Consider the following 19,943-nt stretch of genomic DNA (forward strand, 5'->3'; position numbering starts at 1 on the left):
TGGAGGGTTTTCTAGAAAGTCCTGAATTTGCAGAAGGATTTGGAATGACTCAAGCAGGGTGCTGCTACACTGGGCTGGAAGGAGCATAGGAAAGGAGTTGGAGGTGAGGTCAAAAAAGAGAATACACAGCATCTTTTGCAGAGCAGACGAGGTGGAAGATTGAGTGATAATGCAGGCCAGAGGGCTGCTGGAGAACTGGAGGGCTTTGACATTCAGACCTGCTCAGGAAGGTGGCAGACCCTGCAAGGGAGGCTGTGTGTCATCAGCAGTAGGCACCCAAGGGAAACATCCCCCTCACAGCCTGTGTTTCTAACAAGCAATAAAAAGTCATTTCACATGAAAGCACTGCAATCTTCTTTCCCTCCTAGCAGGTTTATTTCCCCCTCCCATCATAAGTCCCATGGGGATTGCTCACTGGGAAATGATACCCTGGGAAAAATGGGCAAATGCTGCCAGTGCTGGGCCAGTGGTTTCTGTTCTTTGCTAAGACACATTCCTAAAAGGCTGGTGAATCCAATAGAGGGTAGCAAGTTATACTAGGGGACAGAAGGCAATCAGCAAGAGAAGGCTACTGCTTTCAGGTATCCCTGTGAATCTTGGGACATACCCATGTCCCCAGTCTGTGACTGTTCTGCAACTATGCACATGGCTTCAGTCACCAGGGGAAATTCAAGCTCAGAGTTTCAGAGCAGGGATTCTTTCAAACAGGCCCAACATAAGTCTCTTTTGACCTGATTTTGCAGCTCTGTTTCAGTCAAGCCCTCATTTAACTGAGCCTTTAAAACATGCAGAAGTTCCACCAAATTCAGTGTCTCTCATTTTCCAGCCAGTCCTAAGCAGAGGCTCCAGAACTGAGAGTGGTTTCTAAGAAACCTGCAGCCCAGAACATGCATGTACATAATGTCTATAGCAACTACTACACTGCTTCCCTTGCCATTCCAGAGTGAACTCCATCAAACAATAGAGTTACTGTGCACCATCAAACTCTCAGACAACTAATTGGGTCAGGAATAGAAGGAGCAAATGGATAGATGATTCAACTGTTGTTCATAAGACCCATATGACAAGAGAGATGCCTCATCTACATTCCTCATCAGCAGTAAGGATACAGTGTGTGTATCCTTTTGACTATAAAGGCATTTTTAAAGAGAATTTTGCCACTTCCCACTGAAATATTGCTTTGGAGTTAAGCTAGGTTCTGCTAAATCAATTGGCCTGCCTGACCTCTGTATTTCACTCATTGACATGCAGCCTGCTTTACTCTTCTGGCAGTTGTTTCAGTAAAAATTCAATGTGCTGATCTCCAGAGGCCAAGGACAGGCCAATTGCTGGGAATGGAGAGCAAGTTCTGTGCCAGTGACCTGCCCCACCGTGGGACTGCCACCTCCATGGCATTGTCACGCTCTATAGTACCATTCACTTTCCTGCACAAAACATTTCATCACTAAGCATAGAGGAGGAAAAAGAGGCAGTATTCACTTTTTTCTTCCCTTCCTAACCTCGTCTCCCCCTTTATCTAGCACCTGGAACAAGAGAAACATGAACTGAGGAGGCGATTTGAGAACAGAGAAGGAGAATGGGAAGGAAGGGTGTCTGAACTGGAAAGCGATGTGAAGCAGCTGCAGGATGAGCTGGAGAGGCAGCAGGTTCACCTGCGGGAAGCTGACCGCGAGAAGACACGGGCTGTCCAGGAACTCTCCGAACAGAACCAAAGACTCCTGGACCAGCTCAGCAGGGTGAGTCGCTGCGGCACGGCATGGCACGGGCAGGCACTCAGCCACCTGGGGCACAGGAAAGGCTCCCTGTCCTGCTATAAACCACCTTGCAGGCAAATGAGAAGGAAAGCTTCCTCTAAGGGACAAAAAGGGTTCTGCATCCGGTCAGATATCCCTATGCTGCCTTTAAAGTGAATGTTACACCTTTAAGGAGTGCTGCATGTCATTGGCCAGAGCTATGTTTCTGGGTTGAGTGGTCATTTACTGCATAAATGTCTCAACTGGTTTTGTATCCCAAACCAATTTACAAAATCTGCTCCTGCTTTACAAACAGGCTGAACAAATGTAGCATGCAAGAAAAAGGCTGATCTGTGACAGCAAGGTGAAAGGGGTTTGCCAGCCTCCCTTTTCTGACATACATTGGCTATAATGTTGTAGAAGGGACATGCCATGTCATTCTCTGATGGTGTGTCCCTGCAGATGACTTTGCTGTGGTTAGATGTGTGAGAACCTGCTGGAATTCCTCAGAATGGCACATTCCAGCAAAGAGCTTAACTTGCCTCTGAATGAAGGAGGATTTATAATGAGACTGTTACAAATCAGACAGATTGACTGAATACTTCCAGCATGGTTGTGAATTGTAAAATTACTCAGAATTTTACCTGTCTTCTGGAATTAAACCCTTGGCTTCCTCTCCCCACCTGGACAGTTACTATAAACCATAATTTTCATGTTTGAGAACACATTCCAACAGATTTTCTTCCCACTAATTGCTTATCCCCAAAAGAGCACAGAACAAAAGCACACACCACAGGCTCATGCTGAAGAGGCCCATCTAATGTTGTAAGAGCGTATTTCAGGCTAGATTCGGTCAGAGGTGAGGCTCTGGGCCTGACACAGGGATTGCCTAAGGGCAGATCAAAACCTCCATCACAACACTAGGACCAGAAGGCTCTGAGAGGGGCCAAGTGTAGAGGTCTGGGTATTCAATCTGGGTATGCAGTTTTCCCATGCCTCTGGAGGTGGGAAGAGCAGGTCTTGGGTATAACACTCTACACTGGCACTTGAGGAAATCATTCCTCAATCATTCTGCTATAGGTTTTCTTGTCAAGTACTAAATAAGCCACTTAGTCTGCAGATTTGTTTTTTACCTGGGTTAAAACAAAAAACACCACCCACCCCCTAAAAAACCGAACCCCAACAATGTCCTTAACTCAGGAACATCGCTAAGTTTACCCATGTTTTTAAAGCAGTATCTCTCACGTGCAGTAGATGAGCTAGTGAAGATCTTTCACCTCTTCTCTAGACAGAGCATGTTTCACATACAACGTGGATGAGAGAGTCCACCAAGCCCTTGCAGGGCTCCTGTGTTGTGTCAGATGTCCTATCCAGGGCTAAGAACACGTCTCCCGTCAGATTTGGTGACCCTCAGTGACTTGCTGTGTATGCATGATTTCCATCACCTGGTGGGAAATACAAGATTTGTTATGGCCCCAGCATGAGCACAGAAAGAAAGATCAGTCTCGAAGATAGGAAAGGAAAACCAGACAGCTTGCTTTAGGCTTTAAGCTGCATGGATTATCCTTACATGACACCTGTGCTACAGGAGCCTCTCCCAGCCTAGATGCTCAGACAGCTGCTCAGCTAAGCCTTGTGCAAAAGAACCACCCAGTTAGGCCTACCAGCGTGCATTGTCCAAGCATGGGGTTTCTTCCTTTAACCCCCTATTACTACCAAAAAGTCTTCATCACCCACTTCAGAACTGCCATACCTGGAAAAGACCTGAATCTTGGTGTTGCCCTCCCTGTCCCAGCTTGGAGAAGAGGTCAGTTGTGCTCCAACAAGGTGGATACACTTGTGGAAGCACAACATGGTGCTCATTGAGCGTGTCACCTAGCAAAAACATGCTAGTAACTCAAATATAGCAATGGATCCAGCAAGGGTGTAAACAGACTTCCTAGAATCAGGAGAAATTAGAGCAAACTGAAACAGAGTTGGAAACAGTCTGTTATCATTCACCCAGAGCTTTTGTTGAGGCTTTTAAAATCTCAGCATCATCTTAGCACTTGTTTACTGGTGCTCAGTATTCCACATTTGCTGCTCCAGAGTGCAATCATAGTCTTATTTGTGTGGTCTCTCATTCTGAAGAAGTTATGTATGTAAAACCTGAGGCAGCTTAAACCCTGCATCCACATAGTTCTGGCTCCTGCTACTGCTTAGGCTCTTGGTAAACAAAAAGGACTAGCACAGTTGCATGGATGTGCTTGCCTAGTCATACTGCCATAGGCTGGAGTCTTGCTAAGGATTGTGAACTGAGCACAGGGAGAGAACAAGCCCTGCAAAAGAAGCGCTGTTACAGCTTCTGTGAAGTTTGTGTTGCTGGTGTTCTCCTTGAGTTCCTGGCTCTGAATTTTCCACCTGCATTTTGTGTCTCAATGGGTTGTTTGGAACAAAAGGGTTATGAGAAGTCTGGAATAAGGCAATGAAAGCCTTACGCAGAGCCTCAACTCTGCTCCACCTGACACGGTGTACCTTGCTAGAGGCTCCCCTCAGGACAGGAAGACAGGTTTCTCTCTGGTAAGAGTCATTCTACACTAGCAGGTACTAGCTCTTTAAACTGGAGTTTCTAGTTTTCAGCAATTAACACCTTGTGGCCCAGTTTCACAACACTTGAGCATCTCTCTCCTGGGGAAGGCATTCCTGTGGCACTAGGCTTTGTATGTCAAATGGCAGTCTCAGCCTCATGAGCTAACAGCCTGCACAGTCCAGCTTTGCTTCTTCTGAGGCTTCAGCCCTTTTACCTCAAAGCAGGACAGCATCCACCATCTCCTCCATCCTCCCCCTCCTCCTTTCGGCTGCTGTGACATTCTTTCATCAACTAATTAAGCTTTAGGACAGATTTTAACCCTGCCTTCCCCAGAGATGAAAGGCCAACTCAGGCACATACATTCTTCACCTAAACCTGGCACAAATGCTAGCCAACCAAGCATACGTTCCCATGCAGCCACACAAGGACAGCAAAGGGCTATCTATATCTATAAAGGTCTGTCTTGCAATTAAAGCACAGGTCTGGAAAAATCCATCCTCAATTCTGGCAAAGACTGATAAGGAAAAAAGGATAAGGGTTTTAAGTGTGTTCCAGTCTCTAAAAACAGGGATAACTTTATTGCCTCAGAGTTGCCAAGAGGCTGAAATAAGGTCTGTTAAATGATTTGAGGTCTTGAGATTATGATCTAGAACTTTACATGCCTAATAATAGTAAGTAGACTTTTTACAAGGGCGTGTAGTGATAGGACAAGGGGGAATGGCTTTAAACTGACAGAGGGTTGATTTAGATTAGATCTTAGGCAGAAGTTCTTCCCTGTGAGGGTGCTGAGGCGCTGGCACAGGGTGCCCAGAGAAGCTGTGGCTGCCCCATCCCTGGCAGTGCTCAAGGCCAGGTTGGACACAGGGGCTTGGAGCAAGCTGCTCTAATGGAAGGTGTCCCTGCCCCTGTGGCAGGGGCTTGGAACTGGATGAGCTTTAAGGTCCCTTCTAAACCAAACCACTCTGTTATTCTATGATAAGGAACTTCGCCTCCTCTTGAAATACAGCCTTTGGTGTGGTTTGCTGCTTTTAGAACAGAGATAATTGACCGGGATTATAATAGTATTAAACTATGTGGAAATTAGGTTGGCTGGACTGGGAGCTCATAGTGAAAGACATGATTCAGATGCCAAAGATCAAGTTTAAGATCTCCACAGTAACCTTACTTTTTAATTTACTAAGCGATGATTAAAATCCCTTCTGCATGTTGAGTTGATTTCCCTCCCCAGCCTCAATACAGCAAAGCACCTAGTAACTTGAAATGGCGTGTCCACACCAAGCCAAATGCTGATTCTACCTAGAACCACAGGTACATAGCACTCACTGTAAATTCGTAAAGATAGAGTCAAGTGCAGTTTTGCCAAGGCTTGGGAATTTTGTTCTGTTTGCAGCTCCTTTAGTCTCTCCCACCTGTTTGAGTTACCCTTTTGGAAGAAAATAAACTAATCCTATGCTTTCTGTCCTTTTACGTTATAAAATCTGGGGGGAGCGGGTATAAGGAAGGGTCTCATCTTACATGTGCCCAGAGCATCTAACACAGCAAGACTCTTGTCCCCACCTTTGGGCTTTTAAAAGCTATTGATGCAAATAACAACAACAAACAGGCCTCTTCCTATAACAAGGTAACATATTACTACTTTGTCAGGAAGTGAATGAAAAAAGACTTTCACACTGTCTCCAAGTGGCTTCACCAGATGGCTTTCCCACACATTTCCTGCTATCAAGCTCTGGGCTCCTGTAGCTGTTTGCTGCATGTAGCTTGGGCGAGGGTGTATCCTTCCCAGTTCAGTTGGGCTTCTTTTATGGTATTGAGCACATAAGGAAGTGATTTCACAATGTCAAGCTCAGGTAGCTTTTGCAATGAAAACCTGTTTTCAGTGGCAGGAAGAAGGGTGACACCTTGCCCCACTGAAATGGCTCTTTGTGTTTAGAAGAGTGCTTGGCTGCCACGGCATCCCTCAGAGGGGCCCTCAATCACCAAGTTCTTATATTCAGTCAGCATCTAGTGCCAACATCGTGCTACAAAGAATGAGGTGTTTCAGTCGATCCCTCTGGTGCAGCAAGAAAACGATCAGCCAGCCCACAGGTCTCCAAAGGAGGTTTTACTTGCCACAAAACCTTCCTTTCAGTATTATTTCAATTGAAGGAGTTTTGTTTCTAACGTCACATGTTGCAACATGCAGTGTAGCTTCAGAAGACTGGCAGGCACTGCCTTTGACTGGAGAAAACCATAGTTTTGAGAATGAGCTGACTATATTATATACTCCTTTCCAAATCACTTGTACTTTAAATACATCATTTTGTGGTCAGCCACGGACAAAAGAGGCAGCTCTGTTGTTAGTTATTGTTTTGAGGAGGTTTTTGTGAATGGTTGGTTCTTGGGTTTGTCAGCATAGGAACAATGCTAGCTTTAAGAAATCCAGACTAATCATTAGAAAAAGCTACTGGAACAAGTGTGCTGGGCAAGGTTCAGTGATTTTGCCATGCTAGAGATCTGTGGCCACTACACTATGAGCTAGTTCGGTTTTAATTCCTTATTTTATCTGTACAGATGCTTAATACAAGCCTCCTTATGTTTCTTGTTTATTGTCTCCAATATTCCAGCAGGAAAACTCCATTGGGATGCTCCATGCTTAGCACAGAGGCATGTCAGTCAGGCTGGATTTAAGTACTGCTTCAGGAGGTTTATTTTTAAGTGGAAGAGGATCCCAAGTGGATCGAAGCTCAGGCTTTGACTTGCCCCACATTTCAAGGTGCAGATCAGTCACTACACTGAATTCTTTGCCATAAAAAACCTCTAGTTTTTGCTGTGGCTCAGTGTTTACTGGACCTATTCAGTGAGGAGTAGCTTACTGTAAGGAATGCCATACTGAATTACTCAGTACTGCATGGAGTCCTGCATAGCAAACCTTGATCTGCATGACCTCTGAGCAGTGTAAATTCAATGGAGGTGAGAGATGGCACAAGAAAAGGCAGCATTCCCTTCCTGTTGTAGGGGCTGAAGCACCTGCTTCTCATGGCAGCTTTAGGTAGGGCTACTCACTCCTTGGAAGATAGGTAAGCCTTTCCAGCATTGCTTTGTTCCTGGCATAAAACACACTTACGTTACACATGGTCAGATGAGACGAAAGCAGATACCAGCACAAGACAGAGCCAAACACTGGGGCCAGGAAACCTCCCATTAACCACATGAAGCACCCTCCAGCTCCCTACCGCTCTGGAGCATCAGCAGATGCCAGCCCAGGTAACCAGATCCCTGATCACTCAGTGAATACTGATGAGTGCACATGCAGAAAAAGCTCCTTCTCACCAGCTATTTCTCCCCTAGCAGTAAGCATTTGTTAATAATTCAGCTTCATGCCACGTCAGGACTGGAGTGCTGAGATTTTCTATGTTAAAGCTGTAAATGTAGGACGTGACTGCAGCTGCATGTTCTCGCCTGCAAAGTCCTTCAATGAGATGATTCAGTGCCCTAGAAGGTAATGAAGAAACACCTTGAGGTCACTGCTGAGTAGCACTCACTTGCCATCCATGTGGGGGAAGGGAGACAGGCAGGAAAAAAGGCTCGGCCCTCTGCTGAGAGTCTTGCCGAGCTTGCAGCACCTATTAACCCCCTTTTAGGATACTCTAAAAAAGCTCCAGGAGCCAACTGGAACACGGCCATACAGATACCAAGGCATAAATGCAGCAAAGACCAAAGAGCAATTTCAGCGAAGATGTGGGGAGGCACTCTATAGAGCTTGGCCAAAGATTTTGCACCCACTCATTTCGTGCAAGACCTGTTTATCCTTTGGTTTAAGTACTGGTGAACACTGAGGGAAAGAGCAGATACATGGGATGAAACAGAAGCACGCACTGCTACTGAACATTAGCAAAGTCCTCCCTGGGAAAGGGTTACAAATTACTATTAAGGTAAAAAAAAAAAAAGAGCATTAATAACTCTGTTGCTATTGAGGCAGCGGAACCACACAACCCCTGCTCGCAGGCAGAAGGGCAGCACCCATGAGCAGTGCCGCAGGTACCCCATCGTCCCTAGGGACCGCGCATCCGTCGCTAGATGATAGCAGCCGCGGTCCCAGCCGGTGATGTTGCTGTGGCAACCGCGTGTGATGCCTCTGCCCGCAGTGCCAGGGCAGTCAGCGGACGCGCTGCTGACGTCCGCGGCAGGCGCGTTGCGGAGCCCCGGCTGCCGCCCCCATAGGCTCGGTTCGCTGCCGGCCTGTGTCAGCCCCGCACCTCCGCTTCCTGCCCTGCTCACCCCGAAATGACCATGGGGATGCCCAGGGCAGCCCCTTGTCCGTGCCACCCACAGCGAGCTTTTGAGCCTGCCGGAGGGCGAAAGGGTTTTGTTTCCTCGGGAAAGAGAGCCCCTTGTAAGCAGGTCAGGCAGCCCACACAGCGGTGACTCTGCCAGGGCTTGGCGCGATGCATCTCCCCTTGAGCACAGCACGACAGACGTGGTTGTGTGCAGGAGCCGCTCAGCCTCCGCACAGTGTACGGCTCATCTCGCATCCTCAGAGGCTTGTGGTGCCTGGATGCAGCAGCAGAGACTGGCCCTGTGAGATGCCCCCAGAGCCCAGACCTCCTGCCCCCCCTACCGTGGGCAGCATTATCAGCAGTGTATGAGCCTCCAGAGCACGATCTAGGACAAATATATGTACTCATAAACACCTGGTAGTCAGCCACAGACTGCTCTTCCCTGCACCTCATCTGAGCCCAGCTGACAGCCCACCTTTCACCTCTAGCATGTGGTTCTGGAAACTACTTCCAGAGTTTCTGCAAGGTTTCTGCCTCGAGACATCAGAACCACCAAACCATGAACACCTGAAAGCAGGAATCCAACAGGAAACTGAACTTGAACTTGTTCTGGGGTGAGGAGATAAAAATCCAAATGAGTCCCTCTTCCCTTTAGCACTGCACTAAATTTCAAGTGGCTATTCTGTGCAGGTCCAGGTTTTATAGGAGCTGTTCCATTACACAGTGGCTCAGAGGTAGGAGCACATGGGCAGAAGATACCCTTTTCAAAGTATTTCTGCTTATTCACACTTGCTGTAAACACTTCCTCCAGGATATTTCAGAAAGTAGGACACAGAAGGTGTTTGCATCCAGCCAGTGCATTACAAGCAAGAACCAGAGCTAAACATGATTGAAGGATTTGCAAATACCTACCAAAGAAAACCTCAATTAAAAGCATTAGATCTTTAAAGAGCCATTCTGGGTTATAAAATTTGCACATCTTGTAATGAAAGTCTTTATTTTTGTTTCCAAGTAGGATTTGCTTTTTCTAAATGCAATTTAGTAGACAATAGCTCAAGAGGGAGGTTTCTTCTACACTGAGTTTTCTTTTTGCCAGCTGTATTAGGTGCTTTCATTGCCTGTTAAATCAGAGGCCCCTTGCAGAACAGCCTAGAACTTAACATTTTGTTTAGAATGTCATTTATCGAAACACAGTTTCTTCTGAGCACAAATCCAGGACTAAGAAGACTCCTTCCTTCATGGACAGGATCCCTAGCAGTGTCTGAGGCGGGGACTGCCAAGATTAGAAGTATTGGGAACATTTCCATTGTTGTTCTCACTATCTCCCTAACTATTCTTCCCTGGAAGGTTCTAATGCTGAAGCATGTAAAGGAAGAAATACTTTAATAGTTTCAGCTGGGTTATGATTCTACCAAGAGTAGCACAGTAATGCAGATGTGTAATCTACGTAGAGCAATCACAGAACAGTTACAAGGCTTGGGGATGAGTACCTAAAGCATCATCACTTGAATTTGCCCTTTAAATACTATTTACTAGTTCCTCTGTGCAGTTAATCTGACAAAAACCATCTGTTGTTCTGTGTCTTCATTGCTTCCCCCTTCCCTTTTGTCCCTCAGTCTCCGTCAACTTCTGGATACATCCCCAGAATCAGTTGAAGCTTAAGTTACCACCAGCCTCAGGCTTTATAGCTGTCTCTACAGTTTTGTTCCTTAAGCTGAATGAGACCATGTTTTCTCTCCGCTCCTTTGGGTTTAGCTTGGTTCCACTTCCAGTATGCCAAGAGGGGGAAGTTTAGCCTTGTGATTCCTTTCTTCTCTACATCCTTAGAGTTTTGTTCTTGAATCCACTTCCAGACTTGGCATGGTTCTGTGTAACAGAGGTGCTCTTAGAAAGCTATTCCATTTGACCACTATTTAGCATAAGCTGTTCATGTCTATTTGTTGAACAAAGCACCATTGTATCTGGTTCCCTATGAGCTCGAATCAAGGAAAACCAAAATCTTCTGCAGCTTAAGTATAGAAAAGCAGATTTGTCACTCACACCAGGGCCATGAGAGAGGTACAAACCTTAAGACTTGCTAGAGGGAAGAGTCTATACTTACAGAAGACAGTTCATGGTCCCAGTACCTTTGTGCAGGTGAAGTGTTTCAGGACCAAGCAAACACCCACAAGTTTTAACAGAAGGGGACCTTTAGGAGACGTACTTAAAGACTTCTCCTTTGATTCTTTAGTTGGTTAGCATATCTTATGTAGATTTTATTGCAACACCAGAACACTGAGGCTCTGAGAGACTAGGCAATAATTGTCAGTCCAAGCTGACAAACAAGACCCTAGTAAAGAAAAAGTCACCTCTCCACTTAGGTTTCAGCACAAGAGTTGGAGCTTTTCTCTTGATCTGACAGAATGGAGATGAATTGGGTTTGTTTTGTGTTTGGATTTTTTTGAAGCATGGATTAGGAATTTAGTGAGCTGTGTCCCATACTGAAAATGTACCCTAAGATAATAGTCTTTTTACTCCATTAGAGAGTTCAAGCTTTATTCTCCATAACCCTTACATAAAGGGCAATGTGTATGAGTTGGACTTAGACTGGGCATGAAGAAGAACATCCTAGCTATAAGCTTAGATGAATAGGAGAACAGATGGCCCAGAGATCCTACAAGGTCTCCATCAAAGAAGGCTTTTGGGAAGCAGCCAAGTAGTCACCAGTCAGGCAGGACTGGCCAGTTTCTGCTTTGGCATGGGCAAAGTTAAGTCTGAAAGAGGCCATCTGAGGATTCTCTTCTATGCAGGCAAGAATTTCAGTAACATCAGGTCTTCTTGCTATTTATGAATAAGGGAAGAGGCAGAGAAGCTTGAAGGAATACTCACAAGGAAGAATTGATCTCTAAGGCTTTGGAACAGACTTGCATTTTCACCCTATATGAGCGTAAAGTAACTGAAGGGTGAAAACAAATGTAAACAGGGAACTATTCAGAGGTAGGTTCCAACCTTTGCTTGAATATGAGCTCTTGAACAATCAGATACAGGGGGAAATCACAGTTTCCACCAGATTTATGTTTAGATGAAGCCAAATGAGAAAGCCTGAAATGAATGTGTTTGTTCAAAAGGGATTGTTTTAGAAGTTAGCAGTGTGATACTTGTCCAGGTAACACCTGTTGGTTGCCTATGAAGTTCTGTGGGGATTTGCTAACTCCAATTATTTTTTTTAGGTGTTGCCTCTATTCCAGATTTAGTTCCCCAGGCTTTACTGGATGTTGTATTTCACTTTGTGCACAAAATTCTTCTTAAATATGCTTCTTACTCTTTACTTCCCTCTCTACCTCAGCACAAGGGACCAGGCAACTTAGTGAAGATTAATAAATACGTAAACCCTTAAGAGCCCAAGGCAAATGCTTATGAAATTGAGGATTTCACTAATACTACCTCTTCCTGGGGCCTTTCTGTGCCTGAAGCACTGGAGCAATGGGCACAGGCCCTTACCCTGCAGAGAAGGAGGGCTATCCCAGTCTTGGGCTGCTTTATCAACCTCTATTGCAAGAAACTACTGCTCCCAGATCTGATGAGCTACCCCATATTCATCTCAGTCAAGACAAGGCCTAAAAAACCACTATTCAACCTGCTCAAGCTCATCTGGCTTGCTTTCATGGTACGGAGGAATGAGCTCCACCCAGATGGAGAGGTGGAAAAGGATAATACACACCTGAAACCAGCATTTTAGATCCTTTTCTGCCAGATACAATTGCATATTTCTTATCTTTAAGAGCAACAGTGAACACAGGCACCTCAGGATCACCTGGGCAGCACCCTGCCTTCACATGAAGCCCATGCTGGACATGGCCCCAGAACAAGCATACAGAGAATGGTGCCATTAAGAGCAGGACTGGAGGCAGGCAGAACCATTGCTCACAAGCTGTTTTCTTGACTGGCTGGAGCAGACACACTAAGCACCCTTTTATTTAGAACGCCTTGAAGGGGAGGCAGGTGCCACTGCAGAAACCTCTACTGAGACTGTAGCCATTAATTTTTACAATCTAAACCCCACCTGCAGGGGATTAATAGGTCGATTTACTTCATTTAAAGAGGCCTCCTCCATTCCAGGCATTATCCAACCCAGCAGCTTAGAGGTGCTTACTGAGATTAACTCTGGCACCACGAGACACAGCCCATCAGCTACAGGCTGGCTCTCAGCAGCTTCTTCCTTTCAAGGAAGTCATTTGCATCAGGCTTTCAAAATTTGGGAAATTCCTTCCGTCTTCCCATCCCTCATAATCCTCCATCAAAGACAGTACCACAGACTAAGAAGGTCAAGCTGTGGGAGGGGGATGGAGACAGGCAGCCTTTCTCCCTTCATTACAGGTCACTACCTCAAGACAGGAAGGGAAGATTTGCCCAGTTCAGGCCAGTTCCAGACCAGATAGCTTTAGTGCTTCTGGTCCCAGACACAGGCCTCCTCCATCAGTCTCTGGCCCTTCTCATGGCCAGAGAGTACACTGCCAAGAAAAGGTTTTTTGCTGTGTGAAACACATGATGCAGAAGTTTTTATAAGCATGAACTCTTTCTAATGAAGATATTAGCTCTCCTGCTTCCTTTAATCTCCCTAAGCAGAGCTATAAGCCAGCTCAGGTCAGGGAAAATGGTTTAATTGATCAAAATGCCCCTTCAGATGCACATACCAAGTAGTCTATGATGTTAACCCTTCCCAGAGCTGAGTGAATGAAACATAAGCACCCAGAGCCAGCTGGCCATGGTGCAACTGGGTTCACGCTGGGGACAAGGGTAACAGCTTGGCTATGCTAGAAAGCCATTGCTAAAGCGCATACATATCTGTGCCTATATGTGCATATGCATCCCCTCCACTCTTCTTTCCCCTCACATCACTTGGTGTACAAGACATTAGTACAAGGCACCTGCTGGTATTCCAAGCACATGAAGAGGACAGTTCTCATTAAGCCTGTGTCAGCACCACAGACTGAAATGGCTTGTTTGTACTTACACAGTCTGCTGATGGCACAGAGCACAGGCAGATGGGCAGCCATCTCACAACACTGCAAAAGCCTGGTCTGCCCCTTTGCACAACAGTGGATGAGGCCACTGCAGGATGAATTGGAAATATCAAGGCCAAGTTGCTACTACTTTAATATCAGAGGGAAATTTTTTGCTTGCATCCCAGTCTCCCATAGTCACCACAGAAGAGGCAGTACTTCAAAGGCACTCAGATAATCACTTTTTGGTGCATTCCACCAGCATCGTTAGGCAAATGTCCATAAATACCCTTCTTGCATATCTTGTCTCACTGAGATTATCCTTGTCTCCTTGGCAACTGTCAGATGATGTATAGTGCTAGCAGGGATTAGCCCCAATGAGCCTTATAACCCTTGTGTAAATTCCTGCTCTATGAAGAGACCTGGCCAAACGCTTTCCTGTTAATGTTAAAATGTTGCCATAAACAACATTAAATCCAAGAACCTTTCAGTAAACCTGAGTGAGGATGGAAACTAATATGGAGCTTTTTATGTGGCAGTGTTTGCCTTGTCCTCCAAACAAGTAAGTTTGAGACGTGTGGATATACTTGGCATTTCACAGCTTGACAAGTAAAGCTGTGTTTTGAACTGGTACTTAAGAGAAGGCTTGTGCTGAAAACTCGGGCTCTTAATACCTTTATCTCCTTTGTCCCTTGGAGGCAGTGGGGATCACACTGGGAAATTCCAAATCCCTGCGAGGGCTTAACAAACTTATGCTACACTTCAACCTATTAATTTCTGAAAACTAGCCTGGATTCAGGTCAACACGTGAAATCCACATGCAAACTCTTTGACACCAGTCGTACTGAGACTTACTGCCTCTGAGCAAGCAGCTATGGGCTGCACCCTCGTGCCCCACTCCTCAAGCAGACACGACCAAGGCATCAAGTTGAGGAGGTACAGCCCCAACACCACAAGCTTTCTGGAAGTGAGGTGTTTCTCTGCTTCATACCATGTTTGGGCCTGGTGAGAAGGAAGCTGTTTGCCTCTTGGCACCCTATTTGGCCTGTCTGGGCACCCACAGCAGGTATTTGCCAAGCATGGCACTAGCATCACACAGATGTGACCAGTCTCCACATAGGAAACACAGAGCGTGCCAGTGCAGGGAGCTGAGCAGCACTGTACTATGCATGAGTGCAAATGGTTGGAGTATCTAAATGATAATAAACAGCTTGTGGTGCACAAGTGACACTCAAACTACTTGTTCCCTTCTTCAGTCCATTCAAGTCTTTATAATGTCCCAGCTTGGTGAGATCTGCTCTAATTCAACAGGGCAAAAAAACCTGTAATCTTTGAGCAAATGAAGAGAGGCTAAAAGCAGCACCAGCCTTTGCAGCGAAACCAAAACCAGACACTACAGCAGAAATGAAAGTGTTTCTGTAATTAAGCAAATAAATCTCTGGCACAGCACTGTGTCTATATATGAATTCAATAATGTGCCATGGCTGATATCTATTGGGCTAATTAACCAGAGAGATCAGAGAGAAAAGGGGGAGGGGAAAGGTCTCCATGATTGTTCCATGAGGTAGTCACAGAACAGCCAAGCCAAGGGGTAATGGAGAAACCAGCCTAGGCAGGGTAGTGACAGGCAGAAGAAAATCAAGGGCTTGGCACAAGCTGGTTAGCAATGATGCAACATGATTTCTTTGCATGCTTCTGTGGACCTGTCTGCTCCCCAGCCCTCTGCCAACTCTGGGGCACACCTCATTCCATGCAGGACAGGAGGAGGAAAAGGGGTCAGTGGTTAAAGGCAGGTGATTTTTAGCACAGATAGGATAAAAGTCTTCTTAAGTTACATGCTGATGTACAAGCAGAAGTTTTAAGTGACACCATTTTAGACACTCCTGCACGCAGCAAACGCTCAGTAGGTTTAGTATTGCCACCACAGGCTTGTGCACACAGAGAATTCATCTACAGTAGCAAGAGGAATAAAAACTGCTGGGAAATGAATACCATGATCTCTCCCACTAATCATATTATTCTTGCTACTGGAGGAAGGGAAAGTTAACCATTTACAGCCAGCAATGCCAGGGAAGATCCCAGTTTAAAATCCTACTGTAGCAGCATAAGAACTGGAGCAGTAGATCAGCCCATGCTCAAGTGAAGGATAATCCACACGCTCATGTGAGGCAGCCCTCTCTGCTAAAGTGATAAAGAACCACAGGGGGAAAGCAATGAAGTTGCCACAGTTGAAGTATGAGCACAAACAGGGCTTTCACAATGAAGCACTATCCAACAACCCAGTCAGGGAGACTTTGAGGCTGAAGAACAGCCGCTACCACATCACTCCTGTGGAGTTCTACTTGGTGTATGTTAGCTATTACCTAGTTAGGCCCAGAAAGCACACACACAAGGTACATGACACTCTTGACTACTGACATTTGCTTGAAAGCATCAGAGCCAAAACCAGCATTTTCCCCATCGCCTCCCCTTTCTCCCAAAGGGCACCTCTAGGCCTTTACATTCTCTGCCCCTCCAAGACAATCACTGAGGGTGAAACAGGGAATTCTGGTGAAGAAAGGAAGGATGCTCCCTTTTCTCTGGTCATGACTGCTTTATACAAGGTTTCTACTTCTTTCCAGGCAAAGCCTCAGCCATCAAATCCTCAGCCACCAGGGAAAATGCATCTTTTCTCAGCACCAGACACATAGGACAGGCTGCTAACTCTCGCAGCATCTGTCAGTACAGTGTTTCCCAGTCTGAGATCTTGTGCAGTGCTTACAGGTCTCCACATCCCACTGTTGCTTTGCAGGCAGCCTCATAGCTTGGTCGCACAGAAACCTGGGCTGCAGATAGCCCACCAGTCCCCCACCTCTGCTGCAACCTGCTCCCTGCTGCATGCCCCAGCCCAGGCTCACTGCAAGCTTGCTGTGTCTACATGGAGTCAGTGGTCAGAAAACAACAGCCCCTGTGCCAAAAAACCTACAGCTTGAATGATTTTTATCCCTCTAAGCAGCACCTCGAGCTGTGAGGGAAAGGGCTTTCAACCCAGTGACACCTGACCCATGTTTTCAAACCTTTGGCTATAGGTGCAAGTTAAGTATAGCTTGTATGTGCCAAATTTGCTGCCCAGTGCCAAGCACAGTCTGTGTCTGCTCTCAGTGAGCTCCAGTTCACATGCAGTTACTCAAACACAGCTGCTGGAATGTTGTTGCAGCAGGTTTTCCTTCTGATAGCACTGCACTGCTGCTCCACCAGAAAAATAACTGAATACATGAAGGGTTTGTGCCTGAAGTGACTTCCCCCATACATGAGCATCCATGCTTTACCTTAAGTGATATTCACAGATATGCCAAAGCCTCAAACTTATACAGAGGGGCTCTTTCCAGTCCCTGGTAATGATTCCCCTGTATGTGTATGATTTGGCAGAGCACAGTATATTTTATACACCATCCTACAATATGTGCTGCACCCACCTTGTTTTTCAGCTAAGTTTGCTCTCCGCATCTACTTGCTTTATTTTTTCCTATTGCCAAGACAGCTTTCTGTAGCACTTAAAGTACCAAAATGCCAGCGAGTTTGCCAAAAGCTGTTAAATGAATTCATGTAAGAACTTTCTGAAAGCTGGACTGTAGGAGGACAAGGCTCCAAGGAGAGATCCATATTCTCATTTCCAGACCCTCCCATCATCCACAGACTCTGGTCATGACAACACCCATGCAGTCACTTCAGGGGAGTGCCTCACATGCCAAGCTGGTACGTGCATAAGACGATCTGGCCACTTAATACTCAACAGCTTCCCAAAAGCTGGGTTACAGGTGGTGTTTGGAAACTTATCCTCAACTTTGAATACACCTGCTGAGGCTTAATTTAGCAGCTCTGGCTCATGCTAGAAATTACTATTGAATATTTGACACCATATACTGCTGTTGAGTGCAGACTGCTCTGAAGGTCAAGCCCCTGCCCTGAGGATCTATCAGTTAAGGACCTAATCCCCTTAGTGCTTACATCTGTGGCACTGCACAAAAGGTAAACAATTACTTCTGTGTTCAAGCATCTGCTGCACTGAGTCATAGGCTAAACCTTAGTGGAAACAGAGCAAAGTTGGGCTGAGGGGAGACAAGCATTCGTGTACTTACTACGTATGGTAATATACAAAGTGTAGATCTGTATTTGAATTTAGCAGATTAGAGTGCTCAGGTGTTATTACTGGCACATTGTAATTATCTTTTGTCAGCAATCACCAAGAGCAAGGTCTGCCTTGTGCTCCAAGTCTGCTCCAAAGACCTTATGCTATAAACAGATCTTTTCATGCTGCCAACAAGGGAGAACAATTCAGGAATAGCTGGAGGCTGCTGAAGAACAGGAAGAAGTATTGCTAAGTTAAACAGTATCTCTAGAAGCTTTCTGCCTGAAGGTGTCCAGCACAGTTCTGTGGTGTTTAGAATCAGATCAGATATTGCTCACAAAGAAATGTTTTTAAGTAAAACGTACTTAACAGCTCCAGAAAGATCCTTCAAGAAAACAGATTTGGATCTTTTTATTTAAGCGCTGTGATGGTCACGTACTGCCAGGTGGGGTTTGTGAGTGGCTCATTTTGATGGAACTCACTTTAAATGTACGATCATAGTGCACCTATCAGGGTGCTCCTGCCCTGGGCAACATTCACTATAGGGTTTATGTTTCCTTATGTTCTACAGAAAGGAGCCACAAGTTCTAAAGAGAAATAAGCTTTCTGCACAGAACATCTTCCATCTTGCTTGTGTCAAGCCAAACACCAAAAAGAAAAAGAAAGAGACTTCTTAGCTCTTCCTCCTCTGGTTTTGAACCAAATCCACTGAGTTGTGAAAGAAGTGAACAAGCATCAGTGCTGTGTTTAAGAAACAACCTGATGGAAGTTACTGGGAGTCAGACTTGGCAGGGACTTAAAAGCTAATAAAACATCTCCTGGGTCAGTCTACCATAAAGTTTATGTATACACCTATATTTTAGGATTTCTCTCTTCCTATCTTGAAGGCTTACTGAGAGAGGTTAATATATTTTAAGCCAGTTCCACAAATTTTGTACCATCTTTTTGGCGGCCACTCATTCCACAAGTATGGGAATAGACACCAGTATTTTTACACAGTCAGACACATAAGTGCAAGCTTGAGCATTAGGTCTGCATACACTGGAAAGCTTTTGGTTTGTGTATTGCTACTATTAAATCCTAAAAGAGTATATTCTGAGTTAACAGGCTGTATAGATGGAGATTCCAAAAGCAGCCAGGGCTCCTAGCCTGCCAATACATATTAGCTATCCCCAGTAGAAATCAGTTCATTTGCTTTGAAATAAAGGAGATTGAGTGCTTAAAGCCAGAGTAAGAGACTGCAAGAAGCTTAATTATTGTCTCTTGCTTCCAAGCACAGACATTTAAGTCTGAACACCTCCAGGTTTGAAGTCTTAGACTAAAACAACTTCAGAAAAGAATAAATTCAAGGATAGAGATTGACTGTCCTGATTTGTGTCTTCCAGGGGAAGACAGCAGAAACTCAGAGCAAAAGGGGGTGTTATATTTCTCTTTGCCACCACCACCATAAGCTTTTGCTTCTTTTTGCAGGAGGTTTTAATGGCCAGGTTAAGTCTTCATGTTTCCAGTTCAGCTATTTCTAACCTAGTCAGGCATTTTGTATTTCATCAGGCTATCACCTGACTCACATTTGGAGCTCACTAGGAATTTACTGGAAGAAATACCCTTCATCCTTTAGCTCAAGTAGGAAAGTCAAACTGAGCTCAAAAACTCTGGATTAAAAACCCACATCAAAGGTAACTTGGACAAAATGCTCTATCAAGATAAAATGTGCTTTTTGTCAGGGAAAAATAACTTATTCATGGAAATTAAGCCCTAGAAATGCATTAGAAGTTATCTAAGAGAGCAGACCGCTGAACTTACTGATGCAAAATACAGACCATCCAGCTTTCAAAGTGTATGGGTTCTGCTAGGCCAAGGCAAAACTTCAGAAACTGCAGTCTCACACATGAGAGGCTGGGGGGGAAGTGGCAACAGGCAACAGACTTTTCAACCTGAAGGTCCCAGGCCCCTTGCAACACACTAGACCCACGCTGCACTCCACTGACATTAGTGCAGTGGTTCCTCTCAGCTCCACTTAGCATCACCACACTTGATTATTTAAGACACAAGCCTTTCCAGTTCCATTTACAGATAGGTATAACTGCTTCATTCAAGGTCATGAGCAGCATCTACACAGAGCCAGAAGAGTCTGCTAGCGTTACATTTTATTGCCCTACTCTTTCTCAACAACCAGGAGCCAAACTGCTACTAACAATCCCCATACTCAGCTCCATTCAGAGCCCTTCAGACACCAGCCCTGGGAGCCACTGTGCAAAGCTGTCTCATCTCCCACTCTTCTCCTGCAAGCAGATT

The 19,943-nt window shown here is 45.4% G+C and overlaps 1 protein-coding gene and 1 long non-coding RNA gene across 4 annotated transcripts in view; one reads left to right on the forward strand and one right to left on the reverse strand.

Annotated features, from left to right (window-relative positions):
* The window catches only part of BICDL1 (BICD family like cargo adaptor 1), a 47,635-nt gene that overhangs the window by 1,845 nt on the left and 25,847 nt on the right, over positions 1 to 19,943 (forward strand). For all 3 annotated transcript variants that reach the window (XR_009728033.1, XM_061370580.1, XM_061370579.1), the window contains exon 2: positions 1,521 to 1,736. Coding sequence is in view for 2 of the 3 variants with exons in the window: in XM_061370580.1 (XP_061226564.1) it covers positions 1,521 to 1,736 (216 nt within the window). In the remaining variant the exon portion in view is untranslated. The remainder of the gene's footprint in view (positions 1 to 1,520; positions 1,737 to 19,943) is intronic.
* LOC133221518 (uncharacterized) lies at positions 6,389 to 8,219 on the reverse strand. Its single transcript, XR_009728018.1, has 2 exons — positions 8,065 to 8,219; positions 6,389 to 7,773 (listed from the first exon to the last, which is right to left on the reverse strand). It is a non-coding gene; the product is annotated as an uncharacterized LOC133221518 (long non-coding RNA).

The sequence above is a fragment of the Neopsephotus bourkii genome, unplaced genomic scaffold (genome assembly GCF_033783945.1).
Source record: "Neopsephotus bourkii isolate Nb327-2 ecotype Australia unplaced genomic scaffold, CSIRO-AGI_Nbou_v1 NB_1542, whole genome shotgun sequence".
NCBI lineage: Eukaryota > Metazoa > Chordata > Aves > Psittaciformes > Psittacidae > Neopsephotus > Neopsephotus bourkii.